Source organism: Calypte anna, chromosome 4A, assembly GCF_003957555.1.
Source record: "Calypte anna isolate BGI_N300 chromosome 4A, bCalAnn1_v1.p, whole genome shotgun sequence".
Lineage (NCBI taxonomy): Eukaryota > Metazoa > Chordata > Aves > Apodiformes > Trochilidae > Calypte > Calypte anna.
The window spans coordinates 27,317,950-27,333,673 of NC_044248.1; the positions used below are offsets into that span (position 1 = coordinate 27,317,950).

A 15,724-nucleotide genomic window follows, 5' to 3' on the forward strand; every position below is an offset into this window, starting at 1 on the left:
TCTATGAAAATCTGGTTACTCCAACCTTTTCAAGTGTGTGTAAAAAAACTGCCTTCAGACCCCTGAGTGTAATCCCAAAGAAGACAATGCTCCTAACTATGTTCCTATGAAACATGGCTAGCAGCACATTAATTTACCAACATCTTAAAACAAAAAGATGTAAACATCTACAGAGTTTAAGGTAAAGCAGTTTTGTAAACATTAACTGCAGATGATAATGTTATTGTAATAATCAGTTCGTCTACGTCCTTCATCCAAGCCAGGAGGCTTGCAGCTGTACAAAGTTAATAATTGCAGCAGTTTTCAGGCTATTTTCAGTCCTGTACAAATTAATGTGTCAGTAGGTAGGTTTTATTTGTCTACACACTAAGGATGTTGTTCATTTCCCATTTTTGTGTTGCTTTACTGGAGTCACACTCTGAAATGAAAACTTGATGGAGGACTTCAGAGCGATCCAAGCACTTCCCTGACGGAATGTGAGTAAATCTGTGCAGATTCTGGAAAACAAAACCATCAGGAACATGTGTTGGTTTTGGGGTGGTTGTTTCTTTACATTCTCTTCACAACTGCAATACAGCTATTTAAAAAACACGGTTTCAGGTTTCCAGAACACATCAGTTCTGTATGAATTTTATTATTTGTTCAACCTAGACTTTCATAGCCTTCATATTATGAAATGTTTGATATATGTAGGTCCAGTTGAGATTACTCCCATTTCTCTTAGGCAAGAAAATGTTAAGAAAATCAGCAAAACTGTGTGTAAAATTCTTCCACCCTTTTCATTGATACTGTAACAAAAGATTAACTTTTGAGGACAGCTCTGTGAGAACTGACTTACCTGGGCAGATCCTTCTTTGATTAGTCTTCACATAAAGCAACTGCAAAACACCAACAATAACCACACTGAGGAAAAAAAAGCCCACTAGCTTTGCTCCCTGTTTGGCTGGTAGAGGAGAAGAGGGCATGAGAGCAAGCCTAGCCTCTGGAGCAACAAAGTGCTGCCTAAGAACCTGCAGACCCATTGTGCCTGGCACATTCAGGCTCAGACCTGTGCCCTTGGCTCCTTCCACATCCCTTGTGCTACCATGCCTTAGTCCCAGGCATTTGCAAAGCAGCCTGTGGCTCCTCTTCCACATGCTGACCCCTGTGCCAGATGCAGCCCTGTCTTGCTGACTTGTTCATCTGGCATGGAGAGCAATGGAGCAGAAGCAAAACAGTGGCACTACAGGTGAGCTGGGGCTCCAAAGCCCTGACCTGTGTGTCCAGCCCTGCCTGGCACGGGACCCTCTTTGTCACTCATCACTCCCACACACACGTGCACACCCACGTGTTGGTTCAGCTCGACACCTGCTCCTCCTGTGTGGCAGGACATGGGGGTCCTCTGCTTCTAGAGGTAGCATGCCCAAACAAAACCACTGAGCAGACAACCGCCAGTCCCACATTTGTTGATGGGCCCTGAAGCCCTGCTACCACTCAATGCTCAGGCAGCACAGATGTTATGCTCACCAGACTAACACGCAAATGTTCATTCCAGAAACAACCAACCAACCAGATAAAATCTCCTGGCAGCTTTCATTTATGTGAGACTACAACATCTTTCAGCAGCTCATAAGCATTTAATTCCTTACACCCTCTTAATCAGAAGAAATGGTCATACCCTCTGTACTGCACAGCAAATTATGCCAAATTTCTAATATCTACCCGGTTACACACCCTTGGAGGTCCTTTTGCTCTCACCCTTTTTTTTTTTTCCCCTTTCTGGAAGCATGTTATTGTTTTATTCTACAGCCCAGACCATGCCTACTAGGCAATTACACAGTCTGATACCACTGTGGAGAATATGGATCTTTTTTGTGTATAAGAAACGTGGTCTCTTCACAAACAGCCTAGTAACATGCTGGGACCCACTAGAATGGCTGGAAAGTTAGCACGTGCTATATATTATTCCAGTATTAAAGTAGAAATAAGCAAGTAATGGAACACTGCTTATTAATTTTTAAATTTCAGGTTTAAAGATTTTTTTATGCCTATATATATTCCACCCAGAAAGCTGGGTGGAAATGGCATTATGGTACTTGCTATTTCTTAGATCTATGCAAATATCAGAAAAAGCTGTGTGGTTTAAAGGATAACAAGCAGATTTTGCTGCACTCAGCAGCACCTACATCTTTCAGACAAACACAATCCAGACAACAACTTAACCAACACACAACACACTAGATACACTGAAGAACATTGACACAGAGGAAAAATCAGCTTCTTAGACATAGAACCAAGTTATGTGGAGCTATATCCAAGGATAACACTCAGACTATTCAGTCTCATTGTTTAAGAAACAGAAATATAATCTCAGATTTTTAAAAAAACAACACTTTCAAACCCAGAATTAATAGAAGACGTACACACATAGTGACTAAACAGACTGTAGCTGCCCTCACGTGTATCAGCTAACATTCCAAATCTTTATTAAAAATTCATAGATTTTGCAATATAACCGTATCGGTCCTGCACCCAGAATTCATGAGAGCATGTTATCAGAATGGCTAACTAACACGGAAAAGAAATACTGAAGAAGGCACAGACAACACAAAGAGGCCAAGATTAACACTATGTTTACCTGCCTGTTTCTATGTAGTCTTAAGAAGATCTTCTGTCTTAAAGCAGAGCGACGCTTCAATTTAGCGCTTCCCAACTGGCCTTAGCTGCTAAATGCACCTCACCATTTAAGTAATCTTCTCACAGTATCCATTTGATAAAGAAACTTTCTTGATAGAAAGCACGCAAGTAGAGAGGGTGATGGCACAAAAAGCTTTCAGGAACTCTGTCACTGAGAATGGACATCCTTTTTGCTTCCTCCAAGACAAGTGCTAGCTCCTAACACTCCTTTGGCAGCGCATGTAACCTCATGAGATTATCCTTAAAGATTTTACTACACAAGACAGCAACTAGAACTGCTAGTAAAATAATCTTCTTAGAGGAAGCCTTTCCAATTACCATGGATTTCTGAGAATATGCAGATAACAAATTTATAGAATCATAAAATAATTTGGGTTGGAAGGGACATCTAAAGGTCATCTAGTCTAACCCCCAATTTACTCTTATTTGATTCAGTTAACCTTGTCGTGGATCTGTATTTTCAGATATACTTTAAATAATAAAAAACCAGGATGAAAATTATAATTTCTTTTCTACTATATATCTGTTGCATACCTTGAAGTATTGCCAATCGTTGTATTCACTCTGTTTACAGTGTGTAATCATAATTTTGGATCCATCTGGTCCTTTAGTTAAGCACTGATCGTACTGCATGAGTTGATTAGCTTCATTGATACGGAAAAGCTAGCAGGGAAAAAAGCCATATTTTTAACAGTTGACTCAAATGTTTTAGTAACACAGAAAATACCAACAAAATTGCATTATTCAAATCGTTGTCTGGTGTTATTACACCTACATTTCAGGTGAGCTCTTTATTTTACATGATGTAATGCCCTTTTACTATCATAACACTTAATTTAATAAAGAACTTTCCTTTAGGATTTAGAAAGCTAAGACACTTAACAAAACAAAAGTGAAAAACATAAAGGGATCTCTATTTGGAAGACTTTTGAAAGTATCTGATTAAAAGCTTTTGTATGGTTTGATGGCCAAACAATCCACTACCAGTCTAAAGGTCTGGTAGCAAGTCCTTGGTCCTAGACAGTTAAAACTTTGGCATTTTACCTGTGCAGGAAATCAAATGCATACAGATAGAAAAAGATTACCCTGTACCTGCTACTTATGAAAAAGCAGCTACAGGGTTTCTGGGGCAACATACACAAAAAAAGTAGTTTGTTGAACTTTTTTGTTAAATATCAAAATGAAGAGATATTTCCAAGTGCTACTAAGTGCTAACCTGAATATAACTTTTAAAGGCATCATCCTGCATGTGATTTCATTACTACTATGACAAAACTTACCTCGTCCAAATCTACATCAGCATAAAGGAAGACTTCAAATACTGAAAAGTTTTCCAACTGAAAATGGAGATGTAAATACAGAACAGCATGTTTGTGTGCTAGTGTGAAGGTTTGTGAAGACCGAGGTCAAACATGATAGCAGCTTGGATTGCAACCATCTATTAGCAACTATGGTCTGCCAATTAATTTGTAAATAAAGCAGAGACAAGTTTGTATTCTATTTCTTGTCTCCTGTAGTGGAAGATGAGTTACAGCATGAAACTGTTTTGTGCTTCCATTAGAGAAAAACAACTCTGTGAAATAATTGAACCAAAGTGAGGAAGGGGATCATTTCCTGAAGGATCAATTATTAAGTGAAGATAAATGATGAACTGACAGCAATGCTAAGAGCTGCAGTTGTTCTAGTGCAGTGATACGGTTGCTTTAAAACACAGTCCTTGCTTTCTCATATACCTGCTTTACTGAAAAAGAGATTATTAATTTGACTTCAGTTTTGTACCACTTGAGTTTGAAATGATATTTGCAGATTCCCCTATTTTAGCCATGTCAGTAAGCATATGGAAAATCGTGAACTCCCCTCTTTGTATCTAGCACTTAAGTTACATTGCATAGAGGCTTAACAAAAAACTGGCCTGTTAGCATCCGCAGCAAGCAATTCTCCTTCAGGCTTGCCTCCAGGCTCCTTACCTGATTTCCTCCCATTCTGTGGCATGGCCCAAGCTCAACGAAGCCCCCATTGGTGTGCCCCATGCTATCAATGCAGTAGGCAGTTTCAAAGCCTCTAATCTGGAAAAGAGGTATTGCACTTTAAATTAGTCTCAAGGAGAGAATAAGAGTGAAGGAGTTCAGACATTTCCCGCTTATCTTTCAAACCAAAATCAGATATCTGCCAGAAAGATATGAGACAAACTTGTTTATGAAATTTAAATACTGATGTTAACTGCTCTGGGAGATGGAACTTCAAGCTTTCCATGCTAATTTGCTGACTCTTATATGAGTTAAGAGTATACTGATGAAGCTAGAGTTGCAAAGCTCATTTCCAAGTTAATGACACTGAAATGTAGGCCTTTCAAGTATTTTAAACGTATTCAACATCCTCTCAAAGCCTGCTCAGTCCCCTGGGTCTTCATAAATAAAGCAAGAACTTGGCTAAGTTGCTCTCATGCTGTGATGAGAGAAATGTGATGCAGAGAAATTATACTCAGTTATTGACTGCAGCCAGGCCCATCCTACTGACCTGGCTGCTCAGAAGTACCTTCTGCAGCAGCAATTACATGGGAAGAAAAAGAGATAAAATTGGGAGAGGCAGGCACAGGCACAGGGATAAAGAACACAAGTCCTGTGAGAAAGCATGCCTCAACAACTGATTATACCATGGCCTCCTTAGGAGAGCCAACAAACAGCTTTACAAAGACTTTTTGATGTAAATAACACTCTTTCCAGATATTCTTCTTTGCCAGAGCCTCCTTTGTGATGGAGGAAGGAAGTCTGGAGGACTAAGCTTAGACCTGACTTCCAGAGAGAGTCAGGGAAGATGAACCCTGTACTTTCAATCCAGTTGAAAGTATACTTTCATTTCACTTTGGAAATGAAGCTGGTGTGGTGTTACAAACAAGTTAAACCATGACAAGTGGGGAAAAAAATTCTCAGTTGTAGGATACATAGCCAGGCAGTGAGTAGGATAAAGAGCAGCCAGTGAAGAAGAGTTAAGGAAACTTCAGAGATGTCACTGAATTCCAAACTTCCCTGTTGCTTCACCACAGCCACTGACTTTTATCAGGGATGAGTTCCTGCAAGGTAGTCATTATTATTTTATTCTCTTCAGAAAATAAGAGATTTACTGAGTCTGTAACTGTATGAGTACATCCCAGGCTACCAAACATTGGCAGGATGTACTCCACATGAATTTTGTGATCTATTCTCTCTATACCTTCACTGAAAAAATCTCACCATGCACACAGAATTACTTTTTTATTTTAAAAACCCCAAATTCCTATTATGGAAAAAAGAGCTTTAGATGGAACTGAAGACAGGGCTAGTTATATAATAATCCTTTAAGAAACTATGAAGCTAATCTAAAAAAAAAAAAAAATTAAAAAACATCACACTTCTTAAAGGATATAATAATTTTTTTTTCCCCAGGGTTGTATCTCTATAGCTCCCTGGTTAGTATCATATAGCTTAGTATAACAGTAATCAAGGAGCCTGTACTCAAATTGATGTTACATAAAAAGTGCTTCCTTTGGGGTTCCTAATTTTTTTTTTTTGAAAACTAATAAAATAAATACAGGCTATATGCTGTACTTACCTCTCCCCAGTCCACGTTTTTAGCTGGTAAGGGATAATACGAAGGTATATCATATGCTATCTCTTCCATAAACCACTTAAAACTCTTGCAGTTGTGATCCTCACGGAATTTTTTCAGCTCAGATATATCTCCATAGGGCAGGGCTTTTGTTTCTGGCCGACTGGCATAAAAGTAATCTTTGTATTCATCCCACCACACTTCTACAACTCTGACATAGTTCTGTAAAGACCAAGGACATTTATTCTACCTAAAAGCATGCACAACAGGTGAGAAGCAACTGCATATTAATTCCAGGAATTTAAGGATTTCTCCTCTTAAAAACTGACAGCATGAAGTCATTATATAGCACTAATCATTAGTCACCTGCAGCAAATTATACAAGACAAACGCATATCATTTTCAAATGGAAGCTTAGAACTGAAGCCAGCAAAATAAATGGGCTTGCTTAATGAGGGTATAAAGTCTTTTTCTAAGTTGAGAGAATATTTGAAAATAAAGACTCTTCAGTAATGGGTGCAATGAAGAGTTGTAATACTTTCCTGTGCACCAGAACTGCAATTTAGAGTTTGTATTTACTTTCTACAGTTTTAATACAGAGAAAGATATGTACTAGTCCACTAAGGGTGAAAAAATTAAGTCTTAAATGTGTCAGCTATGACACATGAAGGAGATTTCTATCTTCTCAAGTAAAGTAGTTTATTGCTGCTTGAAGAAGGGGAAAAATGGATGGCTTGCCTGGTGAACAAGTATCTCCCTTACATCTTTTAGTTTTCTACCATTAAGAATGCCTGAGACATTTCCTTTCAACAGAACCAACTGCTAGCTTGGCTCAAGCCATGCTCTGTAACCCTACCAGTAGTTATTGCCACAGAAAATGGCTCAGTTTGGAATTTACAAAGAACTGGGTCTTTGGGAAAGGGATTAACCAATGCCAAAACACTGCACAAGAGGAAGCTTAAACCAGGCAATAGGAAACCTTAACAGGAGGGCCTCTCTTCCTGCTGGTAGGTGGAAACTTATACGAAACAGTTTTTGTTGATTCAAGTTCTGTTTATATATAGACATGAGATATAAATGCCTCTTGAGGTGATATCTACTTTCAATATCATGGTTCAAGCAGAACTTCTCAATCTGAGGTGCCTGAGAGTTACCAACCTTTATGGTGCAATTATGATGCAGAGCACCATATATATATATTATGTTGCATATATATTATGATGAATAATTACATCATAAATGGGATGTTCTGCAATTACGATGAAGAGCATGCCATTTCCCAGGTGTTGTTTACTGATTCTTAATTAGCAGGTGAAGCCACAAAGCTCAGAGATGCTTAGATTACAGCATTCACTAAGTCTGCCTCTGATCACATCTTATCAAGCCAAAGAGGGATTTAAAACTCATGATCATAATCTCCAGGAGTGTGCTGTATTTACTAGAGTTGTTCAGACTTCAGTTGGGCACAGGGAAGCAAAGGCTCAGGGTGCTAAAAGAAGTAATAGGAAATGTGATTTGTATCTCAAAGATGGGGATGGGTGGAGCAAGAAGATGGGTTTCAGGAATCTCTGTTCTTAGTAACAGTAGAACTTCTGCAAAAGATTTCCCTCCCATGGAGGGAAAAAATTTCCCTACCCATCTTAGCTTTAAACACTCAATAACTTTGGATGAAGTGCTCTCTAAATTGCTACTGACAATTTAAAAAGATTTATCTTAACTTGTTGTTATCTAAGAATCAAAAATCACTCTCAAGGTTGCAGGAAAACAGTACCTTTAATGTAGGAGAAGACCCAACATACACTGGGGGTGGATTTCCTTGCCAGCCCTGGAGACGATAGATGTGTCCAACACGAGAGCAGGGAACAAACAACAGTTTTCCCCCACACTGCCAGATCTAAAAGTTAAAACAAAGGTGGTGATATGAAGATACAACAGATAATAAAGAATGGAAGACATGTCAGCTACTTTTCTGATATATTGTGATACATTTACATATTTTCACTTCAGATGGGGTTGTTCAGCTTGGAGAAGAGAAGGCTCCAGGGAGATCTTAGAGCAGCCTTTCATTACCTGAGGGAGGCCTACAGGAAAGCTGGAGAGGGACTTTTTATGCAGGCATGTAGTGACAGAACAAGGCGTAATGGCTTTAAACTGGAAGAGGGCAGATTTAGATTAGATATTAGGAAGAAATTCTCTACTGTAAGGGTGGTGAGACACTGGGACAGGTTGCCCATATAATTATGTATAACCCTTCCCTGGAGGTGTTTAAGGCCAGGTTGGATGGGGCTTTGAGCAACCTGGTCTAGTAGGAGGTGTCCTTCCATGGCAGGGGGTTGGAACTAGATGTTCTTTTAAAGGTCCCTTCCAACCCAAATCATTCCATGATTCTGTAAGCATATAAATAATGAAATGCTGCATGGAGTACATCTGCATCTCAGCCATGAAATTATTCAGCTAAATTACTTTTTGAAAAAGCTTTTAAAATTTTTGCCATCTCATTCTGCTATTTTAAAACAACAATAATGAATAAGTGCACAAAATCTGAGTAATTCTTATTATTATGGAATTAATAATGTTTTGATTTTATTAAAACAATTCAAATCCCATCACAAAGATGGGTTTTGATTAGATGCCCATCACATTTAAGTTTTTCTCAATAAAGACTTGGAGAAGATAAGGATATCTTTGGTAAAGCATTGTACAAGCATTTTTTAAAAAATTATAGTAGGTGAAAATAAAAAATGGATAAAACATATTACAATTCTCAAATTCCCTCCCACATCCCTGGATAATCTAATAATGGCAAAAAGCAAACATACCTAAATCTGATTTTATTTGACATATTTTTGACAAGTTTGAAATACAGCATCAAATTCAAATCCAAGCTAACTTCAGGGGTGTTACAAATTAGTCCTGATTCCAGACTAAAAAATACGACTTCACAGTTTTAGAAAAGAACTATTTTTTGCACAATTTTATTTGTTTTCTTAAGTTTCATTTAAAAAACCCTCATATATACAATGCCATCATACTGGCTATCTAGGAGTCAGCATACAAGATGGATATATGATATTTAGTTCTTTTAAAGATAGGTTGTGATCTACATGAAACCAATTTAGAGCTCTCTATATAAGCAGCACTTCAATTACAAAACCACTGTACTTTCAACCATGATTTAGCTCTAAGCAGTAAGGAGAACTGGAAGGATAAAGACCCTGTATGTGAAACATCCTTAAGGACTCCCTTTTGCATACGGATTTACATGTGAGCAAGTGCTCTTAGAGCTTTCCTTAAAACCATGAAGTGCTAGAGTAGCTAGGGGAGCTCTGAATGTACTGGCAGTAAAATTCAGCTATGATTTCACAGATCACTGCTGAGAATATTAGGTGTCTCCACTTCTGTTTGTTAATTGGGACAGATTCCTGCTGTCTACCACTTGTGTCATTATGAATACTGAAGCTACAAGAAGCTAATGATATCCTACATTTCCTGCTAACTGAAGAGCATGCATATGCTGAGGAGTGAAAATGAAATCTTCCGCAGTGATTATTAATTGTGCAGTTTGTGTTTCAATTATGAAGATTTTTTTGTAAAGAAGTTTTGAAATTTTGAAAAGTATACAAGATCATAGAAATGGTATAAAAATAGTAGGGAGGAAGAAGCCAGGGCAAATTAGTTCTTGTTGCATCATTATATACTTTACATGCATCTATGCGTAAGCTGAGCACTCCTTGTTCTTTATAATAACTTCTATTAGGAACAACATTTTTCTATACTCACCATGACAGCATGCAATTTATCCCCCTAAAATTTCCCACTCTTATTTCAGATTAGGTATTTAGGAGGGAAACAGGGAGGACACACACCACTGCCCCAACATTCCCTTGCAACAAAACCTACTGGGTTTCATGAGACAGAGCTGGTGCAGCTCAGAGGTAGGGCTGTCTGAACTCTGAACAAATATATTTGCATAAAAAATATACACTGAATGTAATAAGTTTTCAATTTTTAGTGTTACCTTGTAAGAGATTTCAAAATTTTCACCACCCCAGATTTGAAGACCTGGATCATAGAGACCCAGTTCAAAGAAGAAATCACGTTCAATGGCAAACAATCCACCAGCCATTGCAGGCGACCTGAAAGAGGAAGACAGTGTAACCTCTGCTGCTAAAAGGACAAGATAATGCTTGTGGAAGGCATAAATTAAGGAAGCAATTCACTGATAATGTATAATAAAGATTAGATAAATGGCAATACACTGAAAAATCATAAAGCTTTGTCATCAGCTTCCAGTGATTCTCTGAAATGACATCTGTATAATTTGTACTGCAGTCACAAATTGAGTTTTGGTTGGAATTGTCCCTCCAACCAGCCAGTTGGAGGCTCAGGGGTTTTTTTGTTTGGCTGGTTTTTTTTTGTTTGGTTGGCTGTTTTTTGTTTTTTAAAAGGTAAGAATAGGTGTGGCAAGACATTTCTGTCTTGAAAGTCATGCAAGTTTTTGAGATAACAGGTCAGACTGCATAGCAGACTTAAAACATGCTCTAAGGAGCTTCCACACTGAAACTTGCACTAGGGACACAGTTTTTCTAGCAAAACGATACCTTTCCATCTTCTTCCTCTGTTCTTTTTTCCTGTCACTGCCTTATGAGGCACTTTTCCCTATCCCCAGTGAAATTTTAAAAGGGCTTGAATCAAGCTGTATAAGGTTTCCATTGTGGTTAGTGATTTTGTGTTGATTTTTTGTTGTTGTTGCTGGTTGGTTTTTTTTTCCTTTTTTTGTTTGGATTGTTTCGTTTTGTTTAAATGGTTTTGTATTAAGTCCCTTCCATTATGGCAGGGTTCAATTATCAAGTTTTAATGTGTCAAAAAAGACAAACTGTGGTTTGAATTAGAACATTTTTGCAAAATTTTGGCTTTAACCAAAATTCCTTGGTTGCTTGCTCACACTGAAATAGAGAGTAGTATATGTTAAGCCATTTCCAGTGCACATACCAAGTATTTGTCACCTGGGGATCAATATATAAAACCCTCATGCATAAAAGCTGAGCTACCCCACTAAGTTGGCAATTAAAAAAAAAAAGAGCTGGTAAGGAAAAAGTCAATTTTTGCTTACATTAGATGATCTGCAGCACTGAAAGAAGGAGAATCTGAGTCTGGATCACTCTGGTGAGCCAAGTAAAACACAAGTGAAATACTCCTTCATGACAAAATTATTGAGATGGGCGATTTCTAGCATTATTTGGTCTCTTAATTCCATTAGATTTCTAACTTAATGGAGCTCCTTTTAACAGCAATGATTATGTATTTCCCTTCTGCACATGAATGCCTGAAGGAGGAATGCCTAGGAAAAAGTAACCTGCAGGGTTAACTACCTCCGCATAGCAGGGAAAAAACAGGGCAACAACAAAACCAGAGCTGCTGGGTCTATCAGATGAATTAAGCTTAATCATTATCAGTTCAGCTGCTCTTCCAATCACTTGGTCAGATGCTGAATTACTCCTAAATGTCCCTTTGGACTTTGCTGCTCAGAGGGCAGGGAGCCAAGGAGCCCATCAGGGAGGAGCAGGCTACGGAGCTCAGCCCTGGGGCTTTCCTGTATGTTTGGCTTTCCTCAGCACTATAAAGACTTGGCAAGCACAGAGGCCTCAGGTGCTGCAGCTTCAGTCTTGGACTCCAACATGCTGTCAAGAGTGTTAAAGAACACAGTAAAATCTGCATAAGCTCGGTAGTTTATTTGATAGGAAATGAAGAGGTAAGCACAGTATTACTGAAACAGGGATTCTGTCCCAGGGCAATTCTCATGTTACAAAAAGTTTGTTTCTGTGCTCTTGAGAGTTATTTTGGTTTTGTTTTTTTTTTCTATTTAAACTCAGCAATCCTGACTATTGTTTCAGCAAGACTTTTACTTGGTCTTACTCGCCTTGGTATTACTGCAACAGCATACAGCCTGCACCTAAACAGATGCAGGGAATGTCTCTTTTAAAAAGAAGCATTGCAACTTTGAAAGTACTATTTAAAATAAATTCATCTTTTAAAACATTCCAAGAGCATGTGTTCTGTGTTTCTGTGAACGGTTTAAAGGATTTTAAGACCTGTTTGGACAGTAAACACAGAACACAACAGCAGTGTTTGAAATAGTTTATCCCCTTCTAAGCAAATATTAAAGTTCCAATGTGGACAGCCTTGTCAAAAAATGGAATTATTTATGCTGTATACAAAACAGATCAAAGCTTCATAACTTCCTTGCATGTGTTGCCATTTTAGCAGAGAAAAATCATGGGTGAGGATAAGGGAATTACCAACACCAGTTCTTACAATGTTTAAATCATATGTATAAGCAATAGAAATCATTAGACTCTGAAGATGTGAGAATTGCTTTCAAATGTAGTAACACAATTAGTTAAGTGTGAAGGGGAAAGTAATAAAAAATAGCAGAACCACAGTCTCCTAGTCTTGAAAAGCTATACAGAAACTCTAGTTCCTAAGCTATGGTTTCTAGGCAGTTTCTGTTTGCTGGGAAGAAAACATAGACCCCTGCAAAGCATAGGAAAAAAGTGGGACTTTTGTGAAAGTTACTGAAAATTTCCCAGAAAATAAGGTTGTGGTTTGTGTTTGGTTTTTTTGTTGTTGGTGGTGGTGGTGTGTTTGTTTGTTTTTTCATGGTGGTGGTTTGTGTTTGGTTTCTTTTGTTGTTGTTGGTGGTGTGTTTGTTTTTTCATGTTACATATATTAAATTGAAATCCCCAAATATTCTGAGACCTTAGAAGATATCTAGCCAAGACTCTTAAACAGTATGCTGCTTTGTCAGATGTGATCTACTATGAAGCAAGTGGGAGAAATACAACAAAAGGGATTTTTTTTTTTTACACACCTGTAATCCACAAGCTCTATGCATGCATCAAGCCATGAGAGCAGGCTACAGATTTTATGCATTACTGGCTACTATAAATACACACAGCATGCTTGTTACTTCAAATCAAATGGTTAAATAAGGACTGTTGTTTCCACCACTACTTTTAAAATATATCATAGCTAAATAAACTTTTCCCTAGAAACAAAGTCATACTATATCTTATTTTTCCAAACAAAACCAAGTTATTCAAATGTGTGTCCTATTAACCACACAAGAGCAGGAATGGAGAAGAAACACAAGCTAGCAGAAGTATTTTGAGCAAGTGGTCAGTTGTGGCAGAGATCAGAGTAAACAAAGCAGCTGGTATGGTTAGAAATATGAAGATTTTCAGGCTAGAAGTACATGCAAGTTTTAGTGGATCAATATTGACTCCAGAAAAAAAGGAACGGGTAAGTGATTTAGTGATTACCGATACGGTTCGGTTTTTGTCTTTCTGCTTTCCTTCTCTTGCTTGGTCAAGGGAACCCTCTTCCATAGCATACTCCAATCCCACGCTCCTCTAGCAAACCCATCTTCATCACCACCCCCTTGGGGCACAATCCTATAAGTGTTGCCATCTATGACATCTATAAGCGGCACAGTGCATGTGGTTCTGCCGGGTGGCGGATGGTGGCAGGGAAGATGTGGTTATGTGCAAGGACCCGTGTGGCACATGTGCACCGACCGTAGATTGTGGGAAAAGAGGGAGGAGGGGGGGAGAGGGAAAAACGAAAGGATTTAGACAATTGTTATAATTCACAGCATGTAAACAGCTTTCTTTACCGATAAGGTTCAGTTTTATGTTTGCGTTTGGACTTTTCCTTGTGGTTTAACGGAATTCGTTTCCATAGCAAACTCCAGTCCCAGGCCCCTCTGGCAAAACCATCTTCATCCCCACCTTGTTGTGGCTCAATGGAATAATCATTCCCATCTATGTAATCTATTAGAGGTACAGTACATGTAGTTCTGAAATATTTATAGAAGGGAAAGAAAGAGCAAAATACAATTTCAGAAAAGTAATCTGTCTGATCTGAAATTTACACCAATATGAAGCTTACAGAGCAGCCCATGTGAAAAGTCACTTGTAAACATATTATTAAAAATGAAGCCTCAGAAATAAAAATAAATAGTCCTTTACATTATTTTAAGAGGTTCTGAATGCAGAAAAGTTAGGGCTGAAATGCTAATACATCATTTATCAGTACTTTTCCTTTATGTCTGCTTTTTGACATTGGTCTTCTAATACAGCACTGCTGGAGCAATAGAAGAGCCTTTAGAGGGCTAGGATTCTCACAGTATTATTATGCCCCATAATTTGTATTCATACCAAATCTTAGCTGTCAACTACTATGATAAGGTCTTAGCTTTTATTAGTGCAAACATGGACTTTCAGTATTCTGTCCTATTCAATTGCTCTGCAAATCAAACCTCTCAGAATAAGAAAAAACCTTACTGGTGCTTTCCTAACAGCAACCTTGAGATGAATTTTTCCTGTCTGAGTTGCAGCATGTTTCTCACTGAGTTTGATCACATACAATATTCAGCAGGGAAAAGACAATATCGTGTTACTCTCCCCAGGTTTTCCAAATGAGTTTCCTGGTGACCAAACTTGGAGCATTATCATGTTTTTAGATTAAATCCTATGCGACATAAAAAATGGGGGGGGGGGGGGGGGGGGGGGCGAGAGGCAAGAAATGCTAATGCTGTGCTCCTTTTAGAGGCAGAAGCAGCACAATACTGAGCTTAGGATACCAGGGCTTGGAAGAAGGCTGCTGAGGCACCACACACCTCAGCTCCACTGGTCCTCCCCCTGCAGCCTCTGCAGGTGATGCTGGAGGATGCGTCTAAAAGCTGCCGGTTCTCACTGGCCCTTCTCATGTAGGAGAGTAACACACTCAGTGGAAGCACAAAAGCACTTCCATCATCTCTTTAAATCATGGCCCAAATTTAGTCTTTGATACAGTTACAGCCTTTAAAACACACAAAACCCATGTCTTCAGGAGAAGTTCTGGTAGCATGACAGGTTGACAAATAGCTTTTAGTTATTTTATGAGATTAAAGAGTTCAAATAAACACACGGCTTCCTAAACACAAATACTGCCTGACCACACAAGCTTCGTATGCCAGCAGCATTTCAACAGCTGGAAGAAAGTAAGCCCCTGGTGACCTCTCTCCTCTGTCACCCCTTGCAGATCCCACGCACGCTGTGCAGGCGTTTCCACCACCAGCTCCGAGCAAGTGCCTGGGCTTGTGGCAAAGGCAGGCTCAAGCCCTGGCCTTGGCCCCATAGAGACAACACTCCAATGAGCTTCAGAGGAAAAAAGAACATATAGCTAGACCAAAGATGAGAAAATTATAAAACTCTTGGCAACAAAGGGGCTTTAAATCCCTATGAAATCAAAACATTTACTGCTACTTTTCCTTTACCAACTATCACATTTTTGTAAAGCAATTTTACCTAATCAGGCTCCTTATTCAGCCAGAATAGAAGATTTTTATAAACAATCTGTCAGACCACTGCAAAGAACAAGAGTTGCCTTATATTTAATCTACACTATGCAAAATACTCAG

General features: G+C 38.6%; 1 protein-coding gene across 1 annotated transcript in view; it reads right to left on the minus strand.

The window, feature by feature from the left end:
* Nucleotides 1-216: 216 nt before the first annotated feature.
* GALNT7 (polypeptide N-acetylgalactosaminyltransferase 7) overlaps nucleotides 217-15,724 on the minus strand; it is a 67,585-nt gene continuing 52,077 nt past the window's right edge. The window contains exons 6-12 of the mRNA XM_030449886.1: nucleotides 13,584-13,766; nucleotides 10,280-10,397; nucleotides 8,033-8,155; nucleotides 6,265-6,483; nucleotides 4,644-4,742; nucleotides 3,211-3,339; nucleotides 217-497 (exon numbers count right to left, since the gene is read on the minus strand). Coding sequence (XP_030305746.1) covers nucleotides 360-497; nucleotides 3,211-3,339; nucleotides 4,644-4,742; nucleotides 6,265-6,483; nucleotides 8,033-8,155; nucleotides 10,280-10,397; nucleotides 13,584-13,766 — 1,009 coding nt within the window. The 3' untranslated portion in view covers nucleotides 217-359. The remainder of the gene's footprint in view (nucleotides 498-3,210; nucleotides 3,340-4,643; nucleotides 4,743-6,264; nucleotides 6,484-8,032; nucleotides 8,156-10,279; nucleotides 10,398-13,583; nucleotides 13,767-15,724) is intronic.